At 40.4% G+C, this 25,911-nt stretch overlaps 1 protein-coding gene across 1 annotated transcript in view; it reads left to right on the top strand.

Annotated features, from left to right (window-relative positions):
- Positions 1–25,911, top strand: part of Sema5a (semaphorin 5A) — a 472,079-nt gene that overhangs the window by 203,496 nt on the left and 242,672 nt on the right. The window contains 1 exon segment of the mRNA XM_036206837.1: positions 24,910–25,009. Within this exon segment, the coding sequence (XP_036062730.1) occupies positions 24,910–25,009 (100 nt within the window).

Consider the following 25,911-nt stretch of genomic DNA (forward strand, 5'->3'; position numbering starts at 1 on the left):
TAAGTCCTTGATCTGATTAAATACTGTTTGATGTTGATAAGCTATTTATTTGAAACCTCTTAAGCTGTTTTTTACCTCAAGGGGCATGTTAAAAGATATTTCTCATTGGAAAAGTTTCAAAATTCCATTGGGATAATCCTTGTGAATTTGTGATGCTCTTTCAAGAAAGATTTATATGAAAAAATTTCACCTACATTTGTGAGGCCTGATTGGTACAAATACAGAGGAAGAATTACATGCAAGGTGTAAAGTAAGTTTGTATTAGAAGCCAGATGCATTATTCACACCATTTATACATGTAAGTTTCTTATTTTCAAGGTGTTTATGCAAAATTACTCACTGTCTTCTCTGATTTAATTCAGCTTTTGAAAGCTCTTGAGGGCAATGTTTGGAATTTAGAGGAAAAAAAAGAGAACATATGGAAATAATAAATTTATATGGTCGGTTATTAAAGATGCCTGCTATGAAAAAATTGAACTTACACAGCAGTGAAAATAGAGTGGAAAGTCTATAGTGAACTTCGCACGTGTTTATAATTACCATTCTTATTTAAGACTTCCCTTGCTCTGGAGCCAAACATGGGCATCCCAGGATTTTTTTAGCAACCAATTTTAAGGCAGCCAATGAAATACTGTGTTTTCTCTAGCTATATCCTGCTTCACCCTACCTACTTCCATATGCCCCATTTTTTTCTGGCCTCTTAGGATGCCTTTTTTGTTTTTCTTTGATTCAGCCACCCAGTGCACAAATTAAAAATAGTTTTGGCTGCAACAGAGCCACTGACCCTTTGCAGCACTGTGGCTCTTGGCAAGGGCAATGTAGCTGTTGCCTGAGGGGTGGGATGAGGTGGGAGGGATATAGTGGGATGGTATTCTGTGGCTTGCTTTGTAATTCTCAAGGTCTCCAGTTTCCTCTGCCTTCATACATTTGTGAAGCTTGGGTTGATATCACCAAGAATTTCACACTTCAAGTGAGAGGAAGGTGTCTCCCAAAGGATGTGTAATTCTGTCGTGCAGCAGGGGCTCCTTCCATGATGTGGAGCAAAGTAAAAACCATTTCCTTGTTTTGGAGATACTCTTTTCCAAGTAGTCCCACCATGTGACTTTCTAGAACTTTCCTCATCTGTGAAATTTGCTTCAGACTTATTCTTGCCCCCTAAGAGAATCCTGACCCCTGCCTTCCTGCTGTCATAGGTAAGGTAACAGTCCCTAACTGCAGATCACTTCAGGAGGTATCTGCTTCTTGCTCTGTTTGTTTTTGTCCTCTGAATATTAACCCTTTGGTGTGTGTGGAGTAGACAGCGATTTTCGTCAGATAGAGCTGGATTCTCTTTCAGCCGGCTGTGATGGTTGCCTTTGTGCTGTGTGTATTCATTCACATAACAAAGGGTTTATTCCCTTTATAGTCAGGACCAGACTTCTCTGACCACATGAAGTTGTGTGTAAAAAACATAGGAGGATGAGATTTTGTGAATATCTGATGTGCTTTGGAAAGTGACAGTCTTTGCTTGAGAGCTTTCTAACATTGTAAGTATGCAAATACAAGGCAGGAGAGATGGCTTAGCTGGGAAGAGCACTGACTGCTCTTCCAGAGGACCCAGGTTCAAATACCAGCACCCACATGATGTCTTACATGTGATGATAACCCCAATCTCAGGAGATTCAGTGCCTTCTTCTGGTCTCCACAGACATGGATGTGATACACAGATATACATGCAGGCAAGATTTCTACATACATAAAATAAATGAATTTAAAAAATTAACTGAAAAAATTATTGCCTTTAAAAATAACCTTACTTACATGATGAGAAAGTTACAGGGAAACCCCTAGGGGCCACATGAGGTGTTTGATCATTTCTGGGAGGCCTGGCATTTCTTGGCTGGGCATTACAGGTACCTGGGTGGAGAATAACCATTTCTGCTTTAACTTTGACTATGCACCACAAAAAAATCACCTAATAGTTTACATTTATCCAGCATGAGAACAAGCTAATGAGACTGGGAAATGTGTGCAGTAGATCTCAAAATTAGGGTGAGTAGACAAGCTTGTAATCACTGTAGTTTTTCAGTTTTTCCTTTGAGATAGAATGAACGGTTAGCTGGGCTTTATTAATAGCTTTTACTCTATTTTAAGGAATCAGTTATAAAATAGAAAGTAAGGAGTAAACAACATAATATCTTCCTATGAGGTTTAAAATGTTATTATTCATCAACATGAAATCATTGGAATGGCATGGGGATTGATTCTCTACCCATTTGGCATAACGTACTAGTGACTCTGGAACTGACTGGAAGTACAGAGGAGACAATTCTTATATAAGATATGGAGTAAGGCAGAGGGGGAATCTCTCAGATCACAGGTTTAAAAAATATAAAGAGTTGCCAAAATGTGTGGAAAGGAAAGTCCTGGGAGATACAAAGAAGGAAGGGAGAAAGCCTGGACTCCTCAAGAGGAGCACAATTCAAAGACATTAGCATTTGGAGCTTTAAAACACATTTAGAGATTCAAGCAGCATAGTGTGCCTGGATGTGAGTATGCGTGTGCATGTGTATGTGTGATTGTGTGTATGTGTGATTGAGTGCATCTGAGTGCGTATGTGTGTGCATACCTGTGCTTGTGCATGTGTGCATGTATGTGTTTGTATGTATGTGAGTGTGTGTGTGTGTGTGTGTGTGTGTGTGTGTGTTTGTACCTGTGAGCACCAAAAATTTGCATGTATGTATGTGTGCATTTGAGTGTGTGTATTTGTGTGCATCTGTGTTTGTGTATGGTTGTGATTATGGGATTGTGTGTTTGTGTTTGTGTATACGTGTGTGTTTGTGTATGTCTGTGATTATGTGATTGTGTGTGACTGTGGGGGGGGCAAGGCAGGGACAGCCCCTTTTTATAGAATGCCAACCCACAATTGACTTGTCTGAAACTGGAGGTTTAGAAGAACTGCCTGTTGACTTCCTAGGAAGAGGAGAGGAACCAGACTGAAGAAGAAATTATCTCATGCAGAGAAACTGAGGCAGGGAACTTTCTCTCTGAATCCCCACAGGGAACCTGAACAAGTCTCCTCCTCTCCAGGGAGGAGGGCCAAACCGGCAGCACCACATTTGTGGGATCAGAGCACGCCCTCTAGTGTTTGCCTCAGTGCAATGCTTCTGTAGTTCACAGATCAGGAACAGTGGAAACACAAATCTATGGTGATCGGCTCAGAGTCAAAGACTATATGCTTACAGGACAGTGCATAGCTTGGAGAGAAACTCAGTAGACACCAATGACAGAACATCCTTGCAGTAGATCAGCCCTGAACAGTTTTGAAAATGCAAAACATACACATGTAGAATCAGTGTGCTCAGAGGCATGATCAAGATAGATGCAGAGAAACAGACCCAGGGGAAGCAAGTTTCATGAGTTGGAAGACAGTGCTGAGGAGTCTGAGCATGTAGCACTTAAAGAAGCACAGATTAACCTGTAGAGGAGTGTAGAGTGAGATGTTTGTATAACATTCACCTAAGTCTCACAGCACCTGAAAATAAATGACTCAGCCCTAGATACTGGAAATGGGAGAGGCCGAGGCATATTTTAAATAACTCCCCCCTTCTCTACAAACAAAACTGAAATTCTCTTCTTTCAAGGAGAAAAGTATGTACATAGATTAGATTAGATCTGCACATTTGACTTTTAAGGAGTGCCTTATTTGCTCTCCTTAAATTATTCTTCATAGATGGAAGTGGAAAGAATGACTGAGTGTTAAATTAGCCACTGCTGAGAAACATATTGCTTTTCTCCAACAGAGGAAAGCACATCGGACATTTGGCACTCCCAAGATAAATCATAAGCTATAAACAAAATTATCAAATTAAATGTAAGTGTTTACAGCATGTGTTTCTTGCTCTTCTTGGCCTTTTCTTCCATGTATAAAGATTCTAAAATATTTTCATGTAAATTATCCACATGCTTATTGAGTTCTGAATTCAGTATAGACTCAAGGCAGAGATTGCTGGTGTTACATTCATTATAGTTTTATTTTTACCATAATCTGAATAATATTCTTCAGGAGTGTAGATTCAAAGTTGATATGGTTCTTTGAAAGCTACTGCCTTATTAAAACAAGTTACAGAACTTAATAAAAATTAATTTGGGGGGTGCGGCAATGCCACTAACTGTTTTTGTTACTCCTTAACCTATTTTCTCTTTACTGGAGTGACTTCAACTTCTTCAATCATATGTACTTGGAAAAATACTTTTCCCAATTTTTAGAATATTAGTATATCTGCATATAACACAGAAAATTTCATCAGATTGCCTGCTGCATTGGGTCAGAGTCAAGCAGACCCCATTTCTCAGGGTGATGCTCCCTGCAGTAACTCCAGGGCTGTTTGTAGTGATACATTGTGTACCCCGATAACACTTGCCTGGGGATCAGAGGGCAAAGCCAGCCACTATATTAAACATAGAGGTCAAGCAGTGGTAGCACACACCTTTAATCCTAGCATTCAGGAGGCAGAGATCCATCCAGATTTATTTGAGTTCAAGGCCACACTGGGTACAGAGCCAGGTGTGGTGGCACATGCCTTTAATCCCAGCACTAGGAAGGAAGTGAGATGGCAGGGCATAGAAAGGTATGTAAGGCGTGAGTAGACAGGAAGTCTATCTCTTGAGGCTGAGGATTTCATAGAGGTAAGAACCATGGCTGGCTTGCTCTGTTTCTCTGATCTTTCAGCTTTCAACCCCATACCTGGCTCCTGGTTTTCTATTAATAAGACCATTTAGCAGTTCGTGCTACAGCTGTTTGCATGTTTGGTGCTTACCTTTGCTGAGTGAGCCGTAGCCTAAGTGAAACAGAAGAACCCGGCACTGAAGTGAATGGAAGTTCGTTTAAGGCATCTCACTGAGGTACACAGAAGTCTCAGTGACCAGTCTTGAGAGAGACCCATGCCATAGTTGAGTTTACTGCTTTTCTTGGATTAAAAATAAACAAAAACCCTCTGTTTGCCTTGTCTAGAAGGAGATTCACAGAAACTCTAAATCCTACCATCATAATCTTAGGAAAATAACCCCCCCAGCACTGTCCAAGACAAAAATTTCAGGTCAACACAATTATCTTTTCCAGAGCATTTCTCTTCCTCTGTGTCAGTGGTGTTAATCTCAAAGCTAGGTTATCCCTTTGCTCTTAAAGCATAACTTCACTGTTTTCATTCCCTTTACTGTCAAGGAAGTAACTACTTAAGAGTCAAGCTAATGGGAATACTATAGTCACCCACAAGGCAACAGTATGGTACAAGATATAAAAGACAAAAGAGTTGAGACTGACTTAATTTGAGTTCTCTAAAGGGATGGGCAAGATTAGAAGAGGAGGGATAGTGACTTTAGGTTAAAAAGTTACATAGAAACCTCTAGGAAGGGAAGGATTGAGTCATTTCAAATTCCATCCGCATCAGCCCTATTATCATCACCTCAGATTAAGTCTGAACACACCGGAAAACCCCCTCTCAGGCTACCTTGTCACACAGGAAGAAAATAAAGCCAGGATCAGGTTCTAAAATCCCATGTGTCACTATGTAAAAGAACAACTTCGCAAGAAACTGTTCTTTTACAATTTGCAAGGCATGCACACATACAGCCACACTCAATTTCCCCTTTCCCAGTGACTACTGATTCTGTTCCCCAGTGACTATCTTTTGCTACAGTTACGTAGTGAGAATGTGAACCAGGAGACATAATCTGCCTTCTAGCCCATGATATACAATCAATGGGACAGGGAACAAAATGCTGGCATGCCTGATGGCCAAGTTCTCAAAAGTCATTTAGTTTTGTTGGACATAAGCTGGCATTATTGGGTCTGCCTTGTGAGTGTGTATATTCTGGGGGGTAGTGGAGGGTGTTGGTTGCTAGTGTAGATGATCAGGGCCATGCATCAGAAGGTGAATGTACTAAAACCATAATCAACTTGCGCATGCTCACCTTCCAGGTTCCCAGGACTCCCCATTTGCCCATGGATTGAAATATTTGCAAGATAGCTCAAATCGGCGATTTGCTTCTTGCACAGGACTGGTAGACTTCTTTGCCTAAGGCAAGAGATACCTCTTCTGGGTTACAAATGGCTGAGTGAAATTACAGGAAAGGAGTTCCCAAAATCTAGTTGAAAGCACTCTGGTCCAACACCCAAGCTTTGCCTTACTTTTTAGTTTTATTTCTTTCTTTATACAATGGGTGTTTCTTGGCTAATGTCTGTCAGGTCATGCATGTAGTCAACATGCATTCATATAGTTGTCATTGAGATAGATGGTACCCATTCACTCTTTAAAGATTTTAGTTTTATTTATACATATTATGTGTGTGTGTATGGGGCATTGTGCATCTGAGTGCCATGTTTGCTGAGGAAAATAGAGGCCATTGGATACCCTGAAGCTAGAGCTGTAGGCTATCGTGAGCTGACTGACTGGGTGATAAGAACCAAACTCAGGTCCTCTGCAAGAGAACTATGTACTTTTAACCACCAAGCCAGGACTATCTAAAGTCTAACAGTCACTCTTGAAATACAGCTCCTTTGCCTGCCTGCTCTGTAGCAGTATTATTGGTTCCATCTTATATTTATTGGGTAACTGTGGCATGGCAGTCCATCTTACCTTTAGTGAAAATGACATGTGTGTGAACAGCTAAATGGAACACTGTGTTCCAGGCTCAATAGGACAAAATGTAGGCACTTCATATATATTCAACTCTCTCTCTCTCTCTCTCCCTCTCCCTCTCTCTCTCTCTCTCTCCCTCTCCCTCTCCCTCTCCCTCTCCCTCTCCCTCTCCCTCTCCCTCTCCCTCTCCCTCTCCTCTCTCTCTCTCTCTCTCTCTCTCTCTCTCTCTCTCTCTCTCTCCTTTCTGTCTCCGTCTCTCCTTCATTTAGATAGATGTTTATAGTCTATCTGTGGCACCTGCCATTTTAGGCAGTGTCTGAACAGCAGATTATAGAGCACTGGGTAAGGAAATGGGGTGAAGGAATCTCTAGGTGGTCTCTGGCCTCAAATTCCTTGATATAATTGAACCAAAGCATACACTGGGTGACAATGAGAAGGAACGACTCTTAGCAGCGATACGTTGGGGATTTGGGGAGATTTCACCCATAGGGACGCTGAGGAGACTTTTCAGGGATAGGGAACCAGAGGGCCAAGGTACCAAGGAAGAGACTCTTGGTTGCAGTCAGGTGCCCAGTGTGTGATGAGAGTGTAGATGGCCTAAAGGCACCGTCTTGGCAGTGTGGTAGAGAGGTGCACACTAAATAAGTCAAACACAGTATTGTGCTTGCATGTTGCTAGAGTAGCACTGAAATGTGTTCAGGACCATCTATGTCTTCAGTCCAGTGTGATTGAAATCCCTGGAAAAGGCAGTGCTCACAGTCCCTGTCCAAATAACACAAGTTAGAAATGTCATTAAAAAAACAAAACAAAAAATAACAACAAAAAAAAAAAACTAGGATTTTCTCCATTGTCCATCATTAATGTGCCATTTAACATATAGTCTAATGACTTTTGCCAGGTACATTTGCAAACATGAAAGCCAGTCCTCCCGTTGCACTGCACATGGCATTGGTCTTTGTCTGTCCTCTATGGATCAGGCTCACATCATCAGAAGATGTCATTCAGCTGGAACCTTGCACCTTAACGTAGGGATGGTTCTTGGTAATAGTTCCTCCCAACTTTTGTCTACCTGATCCTGTCAGCAGAACCAGCATTTGAAGAGAAGCTAATCACTGTCCCTGAAGGGTAAAGACACATTGTCAGGATACCCTAACTACAAATGTCTTTAGTGTAGTTATGTTTATGTTTTGAAAAGAATAAAAATAGAAATGTTTATAACTGCTAAAGGAAAAAAAAATAACTGGCCCAGGCTGGAGTCATCATCTTGGTTGGTTCTGTTTGTGGAGACAACTTTTGCTAATTATAGTCTTTTTGCAAGGGTTGTACTATTATAGTGACCATATGTAATTAACTGGGATTTCCTCCCTCTATGTATGAAAATAGAATGCACATCAGTTTTGCCCATGTCACAGTCCTAAGCGAGATCTCTTTAGCCTTCAGTAGACACAGTCCAGAATTCATCTTTACTTGAGGAGTTTTCAAATCTCTATATGGCATTAAATTTAATAGGGCTAGTATATCAAAAATAGAATTATAATTATGGAAAGTCAGTTAAAGGGAGGGTGAATGGTAAAATGAAATGAGGTTTTTAATGGCTTGCCAAGAGTTATAATTAATGAGATGGGGATTTGGCTGTGCATGTGACCTTCAGGTAAGACTCAGACAAAATTGTCTGTGAATGGGTTCAGGAGGAGAATACTTTTGCAGAAGGAAAGGAATCTCTCCTTGCTAGCTCTGTCTCCAATCTTCCCAGGAAAGGAAGCTGCTTTGAGGCCTTACCAAGTCACTGGAGAGTCAGTGGAAGAGGCAGAGCAAGTAACATCCTGGCACCCTTAGAAGAAAGAAGTTCTGTTGTTACTCAATACCTCTATTTGATGAGCCACTTGTAATTGTGCATATAATATGGAGCTGCTTTTCATGGCAACCTTAATTAGAGTGTCTGATCTACCTCAGGGTCTGTTTTGTACTGTGACTTTCTTTGAACACTGCTTGCAAACAAAGGAAGAAGAAAACAGCACAATGCAAGCAGACTTACATGCCCAAGCCATCCTGTGGCTCAGCTTCCTTGCACACCACATGGGCTCCTGAGGCTATAAAAATTGTTTTTGTCTGATTAAACACAAGTCCCTTTGAACTCCATGGGGGTTCGTTTCCATGTATACTTTCTTGTAACTCTGTATGGAGTTATTTTCTTCGTCTTTTTCCTCTTCTCTGGGTTTGATTTGGGAGCCAAAGTGTCAACAAGTTAGCCCACCTCACCCTCTTTGTCTTTTTCTTAAATTGCAAAAAAAATTATCTGTTGAATTTCATACCCTGAGGCACAAGGAGGCAGAAATCAGCATTTTTGTTAGCAAACCCCAATTTCTTTTTGTTTATGTACAGAAAATTGGTTTGACTAAAAGACAGAAGCAAATCAGAACAAATGTCTAGCAATTGGTTCACAAAGGATATTAGTTATGCATCTAATTACCACCACCAGAGCCTGCCTTTCAAGGTAGCCCAGGGGGCAAGAAATACAGCTGTAAAAGTGGCTATGGACTTGGCTGGCGATGTGACTTCTGGAGAAATAATTTGGGTGAGGGAGCATCTTAGAATTTTTATGTTTAAAACAGGATCCAATTTGGAGGCATATAAATGCACATATGAAGATAAATGACACACTGGTCTGTGGATGGGATTAAGCAATTGGATTAATTCTTAGATCAATACCATGGTGATTATTTATTATGAAATTCTTCTATGGGCCATCGAAGTTGTGGATAATTACAGAAGATAAATTGACCCCTCTAATGGAGAGGGGTTTGTTTGCTCATATTTGCGTATATTCATTTGTTTCTTTACTCAGTAACGCCTATGCCAATTTTCCTGACCCATTAAGTCTGTTCTCAGGCTAACCTACCCCTAAGGACACCTTGTGTACTCCCTTAGTAAAGACCATCTCTGTGTTGGTAATTATCAAATCTTCTCCTCACGTCTCTCTACCTGAGAGTTCCAGAAGTAGCCAGAACCTATTAAGTTATATACCTATTGGTGTTTCTAGAAGAGTGCTCCATTTAGTTTTGTGGGAAGGAGCTTTTGATGGTTCCCCAACCTGTTCTTTGTTTATCACTCTCTCAGAAGAGGTATTGCAGATTGAGAGGTTGTGTTGCAAAGCCTAAGTACCAACGCCAGATCTCTAATCATTTCATCCAGAGCATCCCCATCCTTGCTCCTGTGCCTCACATCTTCCCACGACTCATTGCTCTCCTGCCTCCTGCATTCTGTCTTTGGTGATGAGGACAGCCATCAGAACCTTTGGGAATGCCATGCAGCACAAGTCTTTCCTCCCTTTGTCTGTACACCTTGGCTTCCCAGGGCCTTATAACAGGAACTGGAGACAAATACACAGCTGAAGGCCATACCTGGCCCACTGCTTGTTACTATGAATTCTAGGGGTTTTTTTTAGAAATCAGATGTACCCGTTCAAGGTGGTCTGTGGTAATAATTTAGTACTTATGGCCATGACCATGTTTCTGTTAAGTCAAGACAATACCTAACCCTTTAGCAGTAAGTTTGTGACTTGTTCATAGACAGCAACCAGAGTCTTTTACTTTGGTTTGTAAGGTAACACATGGACTACCTGAGCCTCCATCTCAGCTCTTCTCTCCCTTCTCTCAAATGCCCCTGAACTTGTTCAGTTACCCTTGGATCCATTCACCAATGGGCACCTCCTGGAATCACACTTCATAGCCTCTGTGCAGCTCTTCCTTCCCATTCTCATTCCACCTGGAATGTCGCCTGCAGGAGGTGGCCCTCTCTGTATTCTGTTTCACGTCCACCCAAGACACGCTATGAACTCACATCCTGCTGTTGTCATTATGGCAACATCTTATTGATCTGCTTCCTTCATTAGGAGTGTCAGGCTGTGAATGGAGCAGTATTCTTTACTTATTTCCCTGTGTTGTCTCTAGCTTCTAGAGCAATGTCAGGCCCAGAGTTGGTTAATATTGACTACATGAAATGTTGAAAGGATGCCTGGCCATCATGTCTGGTGGGGCTGGTCTACTGAGCAAACATTATTAGGTTGGGGCAGTGACCATGATAAGTACAATGTAAAAAGAATCTCAGAGCAATGAAGTTCCTGAAGTCCTCTGGACGTGTCAGGACATAAGTACATGAGAGTGTCAAGGTACTAAACACACGCTTTGGAATGAGACTGTGACATTGAATTTATGGCACCCTAAGGAGCTCAGGGATCCCATAAATACAGCTTCTAGTTTGTCCTCACAATGGCTGTGTGGTCTGCTGTGACGATGGAGTGGCTGTTACAAAGCCAGGCTTATGGAACCTGTCAGGTTAGTTCCTGGAAACGAAAACAACCACCGATTCGCCAAAATAAAGCTAAAGAGCAGAGCAAAGCAAAATTTCCTTTCCTTTCCACGTCTCTTTGTGGACCTCTTTGTGGTAGTCAGTGATTTGATGGTGTGGGGCAGGTGGAGAGCTCTCCTAGGGGTGCTATGCAATGGCAAAAATCCACCTCTACTGGAAATTAAACTTCTGAAGTTGTAAATATCAGCTTTATGTTTCATGTTCAAAAAATGTTTTAAGCATCTGGGATGTTTAGTTTGTGACTGCTCCTGCTAAGGAAGCCTGGGAGCAAGGAATGCAGCTTATGGGACCATAGATGACAGTAACCAGTAGACCAAGCTGCAAGCCCCAGACAGCCTACTATTTTCTCCCAGGTGAAATGGAACAACAGTAATTAACTGAAGTTTCAAATGATCTTGTGTAACTGCTGAGAATGTTCAGCAGTATATTGTTAAATGAAGAGTAATGATCCTTCCCATGTTTTTCTCATTTCTGATAAAAGACATTAAAAACTCTATAACCCAATGGTGTAAAAGCATTCCACAGTTGCCACTCCCAGTTGTTGGTATGTGGTATGCAATAATTTATACAGTTCAGGTTACTCATTAATCTATAGTGATATCTCACTGAATGGATTTTATGGAGACACAGCCATGTCCACAGATTGTCATGGCTATATTTATACTACATTAGAAGAATAATCTGATATGCAAAGCCTAAAACATTTACTATTTCATTTTATACCAAAGCAACAACAATAAAAGCATACAGACCGGCCGGGCAGTGGTGGCACACACCTTTAATCACAGCACTCGGGAGGCAGAGCCAGGCGGATCTCTGTGAGTTCGAGGCCAGCCTGGTCTACAGAGCGAGATCCTGGAAAGTCGCAAAGCTACACAGAGAAACCCTGTTTCAAAAAACAAACAAAAACAAAACAAAACAAAAAACCCAAAACAACAAAAAAAAAGCATACAGACCCACAGACCCATACCATCCAGGGTCACTGAATAAATACATATATTGTGACAGATAATTGATCTTTTAACAATAGAGACATGATAAACAAATCAACGAACTCTGGACATATCTACTCAAACTCCTTAGTTAATAACTGATACAAATACGGGCTTGCTAGAACTCACACAGCAAGGCATCATCGTAGAGTTGGCAAGAGTCATGATCATCAGATACCTACCCATTACCACACCACATAAGTGTGACTGACAGTAACCACAGCAGAATGTTTTACCCTATTGCTTTTACAGTAGTCTTTTGGGAGTGTGATGGAGAGAAGTGAAAAGTAAGCTATGGGAGTCAATGAACTCTGACAGTGGTGTAAGCATGAACTCAGAGAACAAAGACAGCTAGTGTGAGCAGAGGGTGTGGGTTGGCTGCTGGGGATTGGCTGCATTTGAGTAAGTCCATATGTTGGGAGGTCTACGGGGCCACCAGACTCCAGGAATGTGATTTCTTCTGTCTGTGTTGCTTTCACCATGAATTGGGACACACATGGCAATGGATGTAACTGTGCTCGTTTCTAACTCCCTTGAAAGATTTATCTATCACAGACTGCAGTCTGGCTTTCTTTACTTGAATATTAATGGAACTTAATAGAATAGTGGGAATTTGGAATGGAATGTTTGTTAATTTGTGTAGTCTATTGTTAATTTACTGGTTTTTAATGCAAGTGTCTGAAGTAAAGATAAATGTCCAATGCGCCTTACACCATTCCTGAAAACAAGAGTTGTATAAATCCTCTGAAGAGAATTCACAATATATGCTTCTAAGTACATGATGGATGGTATTCCCCTGGTTTCAAGACACAAACCTATTAAAGCCCCTGGAAAGAAGGTGGCAGCCTTGGCTCTAAAGAACGAAGTGGTGTCCCATAAATCTATGGACTAGATACTTAAGATGTATGCTTATTTTTTAATTTTAGAAAATTTACTTTTCTCTATCTTTTAAAATGTTCAACATAAAAGATTCAACTCTGTTATCTTTATACACACATAACATTGCTCTTCACTTGTACCCACCCCTATGCCTGAGTACTTCTTTTTAAGACTGTTTTAAAGATTTGTTTTTTAAATTGTGTGTGTGTGTGTGTGTGTGTGTGTGTGTGTGTGTGTGTGTCGGTGTTGGTATCTGCACATGAGAGTGCATATGCAGATAGAAACCAGAACAGGGTTTTGGGTTTCTTGGAGCTGGAGTTATGTGGTTGTGAACCTCCTGACCCCAAATTAGGTCCTCTGCTGGAGTAATATGTGTTCTTCACTTCTGAGCTGTCTCTCCAGTTCTACCTTCCTACCTTTTCTTGGTTCCTGTCTGCTTCCCAAACAGTCCCCATATTGTTCTCATGTTGTCTGTCTATGTATGTATGCATAAATAAATAACATGCTTGCATCTATCATCTGTCACCTATATCTATCTATCTATCTATCTATCTATCTATCTATCTATCTATCTATCTATCTATCTATCTATCTTCTGTCCGCTCTGTAATCTATCTGTATAGTCTCCACATGAAAGGAAGTGTGTGGTATTGAGTCTTAGAACCTCCATGACTTGCTTTTGTATCCCCTTGTTCCCTTCCTTTAAACATCTTCCTCCGTCTCATAGTTTCCCTCTACATCCTTTATGTGAGGGAAAACACATGTGGGGGTTTGAGTGCAAACGTCTCTCACAGGCTCATGTGTTTGGACACTTGGTCCTCAGTTGGTGGCACTATTTGTGGAGATTTAGGAGTTGTGACTTTACTGGAGAAAACATGTCACTGGGTGTTGCCTTTGAGAGTTTAAAGACTGGAATTTCTGGCCTGTGTTCTTGCTTTGTGTCTGTGGTTTCCCGATGTCAGCTCTCAGACAGCTGTCCTAGCCTCTTTGCCTGCTGCCTCCCTGTTACAGTGATGGATTCTTACCACTATGGAACCACAGCCCAGATCTTTCCTTCTGTAAGTTCCCCTGATCATGGTGTTTTATCACAACAACAGAAAAGTGACTGATGCAGAATGCAATAGTTGTCTTTCTGTGTCTGGCTTATTTCTCTTAACATGATAATCTTTGTGATTCAATTTAAGAGAACTTGGATCTCCTCTTAGTAACTTAATAATTCCGAAAGTCAGCTAGTAATTTGTATATATCTCTGACTCATTTAAACCAGTTGATGCTAATTGAATACCATTCTGAAATTTATGTGTAGTTATTATTATTTTTTTAATGTATGGTGTTTATCAGAGAAAGAGGGGATGATAGGAATTTACTAGACTTCTAGGTTTGGTAATTAACTAAAAGGACTGGCAATATGAAAAAACCTGTTAATCTTTCAAATATGTTTTTCTAAATTGATAGTATATTGATCGAGATTATTAAAGGTCAGCGGTACTGTCCTTGTTTGCTTTCTGTTGCTGTGATAAACATCATGAACACAGCCCACTTCTGGAGGAAAGGGTTTACTTTTATTACACATCTCAATCACAGTCTTCCAATGAGGGAAGACAGTTTAGGAACTCTGTCAGGAGCAGAAGCAGAACTACTGAGGAAGCTGCTCACTAGCTGGCCTCTGCTCTCATTCTGCTACCCTTCATACTCATCTGAGACCCATTTGCTCAGGGCTTTCACATCAATTAATCATCATGAAAATGGCCCATGGACATGCACACAGGCTCATCTGATGGAGGAATTTTTTTAGCCGAGGTTCTGTCTCTCAGAGTCTCTCCAGTTTGAGTCACATTGACCAATACTACACAGCACAGACACATCTAGCAAAGTCCAGGAGATACATGCAGAATTCTATACACAGTGCCAAATTCTCCCAGAGGTCCCATTTTACAAAGCGTTTACATCAGAGAGACTCAGCTTGCTTTGATGACCTGTGTTTCCACTGAAGGTTCATCTATTTATTGTGCATGGGGCTTCTGCCTGACAGATCTATGTTCATATCTCTCTGTCCCCTACAGAGGTCATACTCAGGCAGCATGTCTAAAGACACCATGTCCACCTTTCTAATGTAGAGTATGCAGCATGGATTAATTTTCTCAGGTAAATTAAAGAAAAAAAATTACCATCAGGACGGGATAAATGTCAAGGACTGAGTCAAAACGTAGATTCTTTTTGAGTGTATTTGGGTTGAATACTTTAGATCTCCTGAACCAGGATGTTAAGAAACAATTTCTAATTTGATTAGATTACCCCCAGATATAAAGTTCTGCACCTGAGCTTCTAGACAAACTGTTTCAGCAGTGTGTGTGGAGAATGGGGTGAAGTTTGATTAGGATCAGCCTCTATTTCAATTGTATTGTCCTCAATGGTAGTTGGTTAAGAGGAGGCCTGGTTTGCCTCTAATAAAATCACAGAACAAGGCCTCTGTGCTGTCAAGGGAGCTTGCTCTTAGAATCTTTGATGTATACTGTGCCACAGGGAAGACAGTAGCTGTGTGCGGGTACTGAGTGAGATGTGGCCACTCTAACAAAAGAAGTAATGTAAATGTGGGAAACACATTGACTAAGTTGGGAAGGTGGCTCAGCTGGTAGAGCTTGGTGCACAAACATTAGAACCTAAATTTGATCCTCAGCACCCATCTGAAAAGCTGGACATGGTGGTATGTGATTTTTTTTCTCCTTTTTTTATTTATTATATTTGTGTTTTAATTTTACACATCAGCCATGAGTGGTGGTGTGTGATTTAATCCCAGTGTTGGAGAGATAAAGATAGTTGATTGGCGGGGCTTCCTGACCAGCAAGCCTAACCAAATCAGGAAATCTCAGGATCTGATGAGAGACTCTGCCTCAAAAAATAACGTTTGACTTCTAAAAACAAGTCAGGCTGGCCTCTAGTACCCACATGCACCATCATACATGCGCACTGCGTCAAACCCCTGTACAGCATGCTCTCCCTGTTTCCCCCCAGAGAATATACACATTGAACTTCAGAGATGTTGTAGATAAGCAATAAAAACAGCACAGTAAGTTTCATTTGGATAACATCCAAATATTCTAAGTAAATTGAATCATAGTATAGAAATTATTTTCCTACATTTTAGCATTTTAAATGTGGTCACTAAAACTTTCCAAATGACATGCATAACATTTTTGTTGGACAGAGCTGCACTAAAGCATTTATTAGTTTATTTTTTCCTCATGGGACCCATTAGTATCTTCTTCAGTTTATCTTTCTTTTGAAGCTAAAGAAATTTTGTGACTTTGTTTCCCAGTCAGTAACTACAGTAGTTTCTTTTATATAGCAAGGACTTAATAAATATTCATGGTTACATAAATGAATAGCTGGGCTCCCCAGGATTGTTGGTGCACATTGCTATAATGATAACTTCTGGGGAAAATGTGGGTCTGTCTTGGAAAACATGTTCTGGTTCTGGTGCATACCTGGAGTCTCTATTTCTGCCAAGATGCCACCTTGGGACTTATTAGACATCTCTCCAAGCACAGAGACTTCTTGTAATAATATGGCATATCTCTTGGGTTCCCATAGCTTGCTTCTGAAGTCTGCAGAGGTAGTGGATTACATTAGAATGTGATTTTCAGGTAGTAGAAGAAAGAAAAGAAACTGAGCATAAGGTATAAGGAGTAGGCAGAAGGAGACCATCATGGCTAAAGCCAGTGAACTTTTTCTTAACTGTGGAGATCGGACAAATTTATGAATGTGGCAGAAGCTTAGGTGAACTAAGATGTCTCCAAATGGTTTTCTGCAATCCTTGATATTACCAAGAGCCGTTTTGCTCTTTTAACCCTTGCCAGACTTCAAGTGACTGAGGCTGACATGGCCACAGTACATGGCGGGTTGTTTTGTTACTCCTGGCCCTGGGGTGGGATGGGAGAGAGGTGGTGGGGGAAGACAGTACCCATTGAATAGAAAGTACTCTTTTCCCAATTTTAGGCATATTATCAGCATTTGTAATTCTAAAGTCATAAATCTGAAGGAAATTACTTTTTAATATCCCCTAGCACAACATTAAGATTTTGCAATTAGATTTTATAGCTTACAGTCATATGTTATGGTCACAATGCAAGATGAAGACCCTTCTACAGGACAGACTCACAAATTTAAGATGGAGCAGGCTGAGGACTAGCTTCATGGGGAATGGAGGTGGTGGTTTCAGACTGATCTTAGCTTAGAATTTCAAAAATTTGCATTGCATATGGATTCTTGAAACTTCTTTCTAAAATACTGAGCATCAATGGCTTCTTGGGAGAGTTACCAGCAATTAAAGTCAGCCCCTGACCACCTTGGTCCTTATCATAAGGAAATTGTGATGAAGGATTTAGTAAAGTGATAAAATTACAAAGGTCTTAACAATTCTAAGCAGGAGAAAAGGCAAATGCCATTCACAAGGTATTCCTTGAAGCATTTTTCTGAGAACTTTCCATTATTACCTCTTACCTGGTGTGTCATGTATAACTCAGAAGTACCTGGGCCCATAGTTGCTTGAAACTTTCCTGCTATTGACATTTAGTAACTATGATAGTTCAAGTATTTGTCATATGGGCAGGGAAATTACAGAAATGAATGGAATCTCAGAGCTAGAGTGGCTGTAGAGGCAGAACTCTACCTCTCAGTAGAGTAAGTGATGAATGGTTGAACCCTGATGAACTATTTTGTTTTAACTTGCTACTAGATAGTCAGACACATGAAGTTTGGGTGCTGAAATATTTTGTATCCTTTTAAAGAATTTCAGAAAGAACTTGGGGGCTGAACTCTTTGTGATTCTAGTTTTAGGGATGATTCTTGGCATGGAACATTGATTCTTGGCATGGAACATCCTCAAAGGGAACTTGACTTTCGCACATGACATAGGATGATGTCTAGAAAAGGGGGTTGTAGGAAAAGAGAGGTAAAAGTTTGCAAGCAGGAAACAGTGGAGCAAACCAGTACAGACCTGCTATCCTATTTTTTGGTGTGGCTTTAAAACTCCCTGAGTTTTTAATCATAGTCTTAGCTTAGATTGTGTTGATAGGGCAGGTTTTATAATGCACTAAAGCTGCAAATGAAGTCCACAGAAGAGAGAGGCTTGCCCACTTTTAAGAGCATTCACTAACTTTAAGGTAAGATTACTTTTTTACACCTTAGGAAAAAGTGAGTAAACAAGACTTTCCAGAAGGTTCTGTGTACTCTGCTCTGCACTCTATTTTCTGCTGTACTGACAACAGCCAAGAGTCAGCTCTTACATCTTCAGGACAGTGTCTGGTTCACACACACCCCAATACACACTCACACATCAGCACTTCATGGTTGACTGTGACACCCCCTCCCTCATACACACTCACCCATCAGCACTTCATGATTGACGGCATAGATCTTTAGCCATTGGATTCAACCCCTGTCTTCTCATTACAGAATCTTGCTCATTACAATAAAGGCAGATGTGTACATGGCTGGCATTTTCATCCTTAATACTTACAAAAGACATTTGGATCCTAAAACCTGGCTAGTGGACATGGTAAATGGGTGTGTGTGTGTGTGTGTGTGTGTGTGTGTGTGTGTGTGTGTGTGTGTGTGATCCTAGGAGTGAATGAATATGTGCCCTGGCATTCATGTGGAGGTCAGAAGCTAACAACCTTGGGTGTCCACCTTTGCCTTCCATATTGTTGGAGAAAGTGACTCTTGTTGTTTAGCACTGTATGCAAGGCAAGCTAGCCTATAATGTCAGAAGAGTCTCTGCCTCTACCTCTGTCCTTTCTGTGGGAGTGCTGGCATTGCAGATATCTGCCGTGATATGTAGGAATTTTCATGTGGATTCTGGGAATCTGAAGAACACGGGTTGTCAGAATTGCATGAACCTTCTCCCCAGTTCTGAGAGTGTTCCCGCGAAGATCCTGATTGATATACAGATCATTATTAACAATAGGAAAAACAGTAGATGCTGTGTGCAGGCTGAAGGACAGATTGGCTTTGTGAGCCCAGCTTTCTAAGGCTGCATTTCACTGTTCTGTAGTCTGCAGTTGAGAACCAAGTGGGTATTGATTTTGCTTAACAATATATCAATAGGAATACATTTACTTTTGAAGGGAAGAGATCGCTGGTTTTCCTTTTGTTTTGCAACTTTGGAAATGTACTGCTGCATTTTTATGTCTGTTGAGTTTTCATATTACAGCTCCATGACTTGTTGAATTTCTGTGTCATTGGCTTTTGATCTAAGCATGGCTCCCCTCACCATACTTCAATTCTCTCACCTATGATAAAGAGAACTATGGAGATGCAGATTTGTGAGTTGCTTGTAACAAAACCCAGTACCAACCATCCTGCTTGTATTATGTATTACCTCATTTGGTGCCAATGGTCCTGCCGTGTATTTTCCATGCATCGCTTCAATGGCAGAGCATTAGCCACATAGCTTCATGAGACACAGAAGCAGCTTCTTTGTCTGATGCACCTTGCTTTCTGTCTGTGGCTTGTGGAATATTTTCCTACCATCGCCTGTCCTCACCAACTGTACACTGTGATTCCTATTTCGGTGTGAACTCCAGTGCTCATAGATGTTTTAAAATATTTTCTCTGTCCTGCAATAAACTGAAGAGTGAAAGTATGTGAGATGAAATTGGAACTGCACCATGCCTGTCCTTATCCACATGCATCCACTTTGACAAATCAAGCCAAGTTGGGTTGCTGAGTTGGTGTTGCAGGCTGCAGGCCACCCAGTCTGGATTTACTGTTGTCCTTAGCAACAGGATCCCCTTTTGGCCATACTTTCAGATATCAGCTTATGGCATTATTACCTGTACTATCTCTAGAATGTATTTGCTTGAGGTAAGAGTTCTTCCAATTATCTCTCCTGCATAAGGAAGAGGCACTGACTTGCATGTCTAGCCAGCATACAGTTTAAAGTTCCCAATTACTTTTGACCGAATTAATTATCCATCACTCACAATGATAAAATGGTTTTCTTAAAAGTGCAAGTCGCATATCTTTTAAAAGCAGATTTTGTATATGTTTAGTAAAATATTGGCAAAATATAATATGTGAGCTTATGCTGTCATAAGAACTCAAAAAGTCAACACATCTGACATTGTGGTAGGAAATCATTACATGTGTTGATAATCATGCTTGTGCAAAGGTTGAGTCTTCCAGGGTGTTCATTGGGTATCATAATGATACCCAGGTACTCAGTTGGGACTTACAAGTTTTGTGTTGCTTCACTTCTCAGCAATGGTCTTGTTATCTGTTATACTTAAGGTCCCTTCCATCAAATGTATCTTTCAGCAATATCAGAGAAGGAAGAAAGAAAATCAGCCCTTTGCAGCAATGAGCATAGTAATGTTGATGAAACTTGTATCCCCTCAGTTCATGGAGTGCTCTAGGATGTCTCTTCGCTTTGTTCTCTTCTTTGCCTTCCTTGATCAACCCCAAAACTCATTTTCTACCAACTTTCCAGTCTCTTGAGGCTTCTTTCCTGCCCCACTGTGGTTGATATATTGTGCACCTCAATAAACTTATCTGGTGTTCAGAGAATAGCCACAATATTAAACATAGAGGTTAGGCAGTGGTAGCACACACCTTCAAACCTAGCATTCCAGAGGCAGAGATCTGTCTGGATCTCTGTGAGTTCAAAGCCACTCTGGAAATAGCCAAGCATGGTGACACATGCCTTTAATCCCACGACGTGATGGCAGGAAGCAGAAAAGTATAAAAGGCATGAAAACCAGGAACTAGATCTGGTTAAGATTTTAGGCTTTTAGCAGCAGTTCAGCTGAGATCCATTTGGATGAGGACTCAGAGGCTTCCAGTCTGAGGAAACAGGATCAGCTGAGGAATTGGAGAGGTGAGGAAGCTGTGGCTTGTTCTGCTTCTCTGATCTTCCAGCATTCACCCCAATACCTGGCTCCAGGTTTGTTTTTTTTAATTATTATTATTACTATATTTGTGTTATAATTTTACACATCAGCCATGGGTTCCCCTGTCCTCCCCCTCCGCCCCCACTCCCACTTTCCCCCCCTCCCCTCCCCTCCATTCCCATCTCCTCCAGGGCAAGAACTTTTAAGATTTGTGTTACACCCCACCTCAACTTGAACTACCCTAGCTAGACTGTTTCTGTTTATTTTATGAATTTTGGAAGACAATATTGATAATGACTTACTGCTGTTATTGACATCTGTTATCATGAAGGTAAATTACATGTTTTCTGATGCCAGGATTGCAGGGTCTTTCTGCAGATCTGAAATGTGCACACACATATCTGATCTGCTGATATTTTATACATTTCTTTAACATAATTTAAGCTGTGTTCTCAGTTGATCTCTGAGATTCAACTTTTGGAATGCTATTGATTCAGCCTTACCACTTAGATTATCACAATAATTACAACCTCAAACTGAATTGGGAAGCTTTCCCTTTTTGTCTGAAATAACTTATGAAATGTTTACATCACATATGCCTTATGGATTTGGCCAAAATACACATATATCTAATCTTCTCATTGCTCTAGCATGACATATGTTGGGGTTCATTATACAATTAGTTTATGTGCTTTTAATAGCAAAATGTTGCAACCAAATAAGCTTTGAAACATTTCTTAATAGGTAGAATTCTACATGTTGAAGGGCAGTGACTTGGTTATTACTGGAGACTTTTAAGGATAAAAGGACTGACATAGGAAAGGGAATAAATACATTTAAAGAGATGACATTTTGCAAAAATCAGAGCCCTGGTCTTCAGCAGAGGATAGAGAACACTGAGAAGTTGTGGTTTGTGCATACAGGGGTTTAGTTCAAGAGCTTGGTCTGTGCAGAAGTTCCTATAAGGGCTTTAATAGATTCAGTAAGAAGTAAGGGTATATGATACACAAAGTTGAGGCAAACTAACATTGATCAGGAATGCAACAGACAATCAAAATAAAGAAACTATACAGTTAGGTTAATTTTTGAGTGAGTGTTGGTCCTGTAAAAGTATAGGATTTTTTTTTTCTTGCGGGGGGCAATTGAAATTTAGTTAACAAAATGGAAGAACACTGACCCACTATACTGTTCACTCATTTTCTCATTTTCTTCTTCTTGCTCAGCTCCTTTTTACTTCTTGGGAATGTTTCCAGAAACACTATTGTTTTGTTATTGTTGTTGTTCTTCAGAATAGAAGCCTAGATCTGAAGTGCTTCTTTTTAGCCGGCTCCTCCTGTCTCCACTTTTCCACTTTTAACTGATGAATGGATGCTGAACAAGCTAGCTGATTATTTTCTGATATTTGTAATAATGTTTTCTGCTCTTACTTGGTTTGCATTTCTCCACCAACAAGCAAGGTCAGCCTTGGCTCTGTTCATTTTTCTCCCTCTTGTATTTGGGAGGGGGTCTGAGTCCTTGCCTCTGGAGCTTGCAAATTATGGTGAGTGAAGTGAGATGCACTCCCTCCAGCCTGGGCGTCTAGATCAGGGCTCCTTGTGGGTTTCTCCTCTAAATGGTGATGCTTTTGAATTCAAGCATCATGTTAGCTCTTCTGGTCTTAAGTGATGTGAGAAGATGTCTCTGCAATCCACCCGCCCATTTTAGTGGGTGACATTCTTTCTGTTGCAGTTGAATCCATGACCTTTCAAAATCAGCTCATGCCCTCTGACCCTTGACTCCTTGGTTTGACCTGAAAATGTTTTGTTTCCTCTAATTTCCCCTCCTTGGTCTCATCTCTAATCACCAGTCTGACAAGGACCCTCCCAGCACTTCTTGCATTTCCGTTTTCATGGTAACTACCTAAATTTTATGATATTTAGTGTTTTTCATATCTGGTATTCTTACTCTTTCTCTATACTTTCCACAGCATCTTCTCTGTCAATGGTCCATTCCTATTCCCTGGATCTTTGATTTGGTATATTAAGTGCTCTCTTGAAAACTTAGAAATGCTTTCTTGTTACATCTGCTACATGTCATAGATTGTACCTGAATTTCCCTATGGTTTACATGTTAAGTATACCTCTTGATTTCCAGTCCAGCATTTCTTAAGTTGCTGTTACTTTTTCTTTTCTTCATTCTTCATCCTTACTCCTTCCTTATTAATTCACCAACTCTTGAATGGACTCACTCATTCCTAACCATTAACTTCACACATTACTCAATGGCCACCACATCTAAGGCACTGCTTCTATGTTGTAGACACCAGAACTTTGGTTTTAATCTCCCATTACCTGGAAGTACTGTCATAGTAAGGATGGTTATATGAGATACAGAGAATGAAAACCATGGTCCTCATGTTAGAATAAAGATGGTTAGATAATGGAATGGAGAGGTGGCTCAGTGGTTAATAGCACTGGTTGCTCTTCCAGAAGACCCAGGTTCAATTTCCAGCACTCACATGGTAACTCACAACTATCTCCACTTTCAAAGAACCAGTACAGACCCCTCACACAGACATACATGCAGGCAAAACACCAATGCACATAAAATAAACTAAATTAAATAATTAAAACAAGACAAAAGTGAAGTTTTTTTTAAGTGTGTTCTCCATATGAGGTTGGTCAGAGGGTCACTGTGGTCTGCATGTTGCTCCCTTGCCTGCTCCTCTAGGACAGCTGCCCTGTGATTCTGGATGACTCTTCCTTCCCATTGTTCCCACCAGCCTCTTCTCTCTGTTGTTGTATAATTCCCAGAGCCCTACAGATATTTATAAATTATATTTATGTTTACAGAGACATTAGTGCTATTGCCCTAATGGAATCATAATTTCTTAGAAGGATCATTTACTAATAATATATTTTAATACTGATGTCTTGTATATACATAGTTATAAATGAATAGTTGTTTTAATTGATTTATGGTAAACATGCAAAAAAAGTGTGTAAAATGCCAAGAAGACATTAGGGTAGCATATATATTAAAATTTCAAAAATAAGTCTGTGTATAAGCTTAGACCTGGTTTTCTTTAAGAGGAAAATAACTTTCAATCAATTTCAATTCCCCAGTATCTTATAGTGAAGAGATTTCGCTATCCACACATGAGGCTACTTCTGTAGTACATGTTATATGACAAGGGTTTTCTATGCTAGATCTGTTTTTATCTTTCAAAGAAACTATTGTCCTTCTTTAAACCAATAATAGCATTGGTTTGACAGTTAGCATATGCCCATTTAGTCAGTATGATATTATTCAAACACTAAATCAAAGAAAAAGAACATCCAATTATATGGTTGGTTGCCAAGGAAGAAGAGAAGGTACCCTGAAACTGGCAAGCAGTGCACTGTGTGTTTCTTCAATGCCAGATTTGAGGCATGGCTCAGAAGAAGTGTTACATCCCTCTCCACACTCCACACACTGTCATTTCATCACCATCAGACTCTGATAAGTTAACTTCTAAGAAGAGTTAACAGTGCTTGTAAAAATTTAAAAAGAAGGAAAAAAAAAAAAAAAGGAAGAAAGAGCCTGAACCCTCAGAGTGTGGCTGTTTCCTAATTTCCCTTAGAAATAATGCAATTGAGCATTGCAATTGAGTAGCTGCGAATATCTCATCCATAAAGGACCAAATGTGTCTAATAAGTCTAATTACAGGGCCAAAATAGAAATCTAATTGGCCTACCTCTTTCAAATATACATTTGAAAGAGGCAGAGGTGCCCAGGCTTTCTCCTTGCTTCTAAGCCTGGTGGAGTTGGTCATTGTGCAGGACTCAGCCCTGGAGTCTGACAGGAGATGGTCATTATCATTCCCTGTTCCTCTGATGGGTCATGTGAAGTGTGAATGCTCATCTGCAACCAACAGGAAAATGCACATTTGGCTTATAAATCACAGCCAAGCTCTGAGGTCTCATTTCTCTTTAATGAGTGGCCGCCTTCTGTGTTTTGCAGGTTAATGTATGGATTATGTGATCTCCTAATAAAAAAGCCTCCAGTGGTACCCAATGTATGCACCAGGGGAGCCCTGAGTCCTTGCTGTTCCGCTTGTGCCTGGTGCACCCTCTCCGTCATCCTGGAGGAAGATCATTCATGTTTTAACCTTTTTTATTTGTTTCCTTTTTTCATGTTTAGAAATTGGCCCCTGGTTACGGGAGTTCAGGGCAGAGAATGCTGTGGATTTCTCGAGGTTAACCTTTGACCCTGGACAGAAAGAACTTGTTGTAGGAACAAGGTAAGAGATGCTGGGTTTTGCCTCCACAAATATTTTTTTTTATTTCATTGCATATCTGTGCAACGATACCCGGGTTTCTTGGCTGAAATCATTGTGTACTGAATAATGTAATTTCATCTAAGAATGAAGTGTTATGTGCACAACATATGGTAAATCCTCAGAAAGGAAGGGGGTGAGCTCTTTACTCCAAGTGTGGATCAGCCCCTCCCTGCTGCAGCAAGTTTCAGATCTGAATTCATGAAACTGTTCAGACCACAATCCCAGAGAAGGGTTTTTTCTGGCTTCTGTTCTTAATTTAGAGATGAGAAAAATGAAGCAAAAAGTAAATCAACTTGTCCAGAAGCATACACCCTGTGAAAGATGAGCCCCAGTTTCAAACCTAGGCACTTCGATCCAAGAAAACATGTCCTTGACTTCTGTGTGTTTCTCAGTAGAGTTCAAGAGACCAGACACCTCCATGTGCTTGTGCTTCTAAACACCCACCATCACTTTTTTTTTTTTTTTAGTGTCCCTGAATAGCCCAATGCCAGGAAGTTGAGAATTCAAGGAAAATATCACAATGTCTCCTGGGGGTGATCAGATTCCTGTGTGTTGTCAACACCTGTGTGTATTTGGGCACATGGGCCCAATTCTTAGATTTAGAGTTTTCTCCATCATTCTGACTGATATTTCCTCTGAAAATGTGTGTAATTCTTACATTCAGGAACATGCCATACATAAATTTGGACTCTTCTGGAACCCAAGGAAGGCATCTTGAGCATCTTTTATATCAGACACATTTGTACATAATAAGAAATATATTTTGTAGATTGAAAATTTGAAAATCCCCATATAGACCAGAGTGAAGCTCAATTTGAATTGTGTTCTGGGTCTTCCAGATAAACGTAGAAATCTCCGAGAAT

Source organism: Onychomys torridus, chromosome 15 (genome assembly GCF_903995425.1).
Source record: "Onychomys torridus chromosome 15, mOncTor1.1, whole genome shotgun sequence".
Classification (NCBI taxonomy): domain Eukaryota; kingdom Metazoa; phylum Chordata; class Mammalia; order Rodentia; family Cricetidae; genus Onychomys; species Onychomys torridus.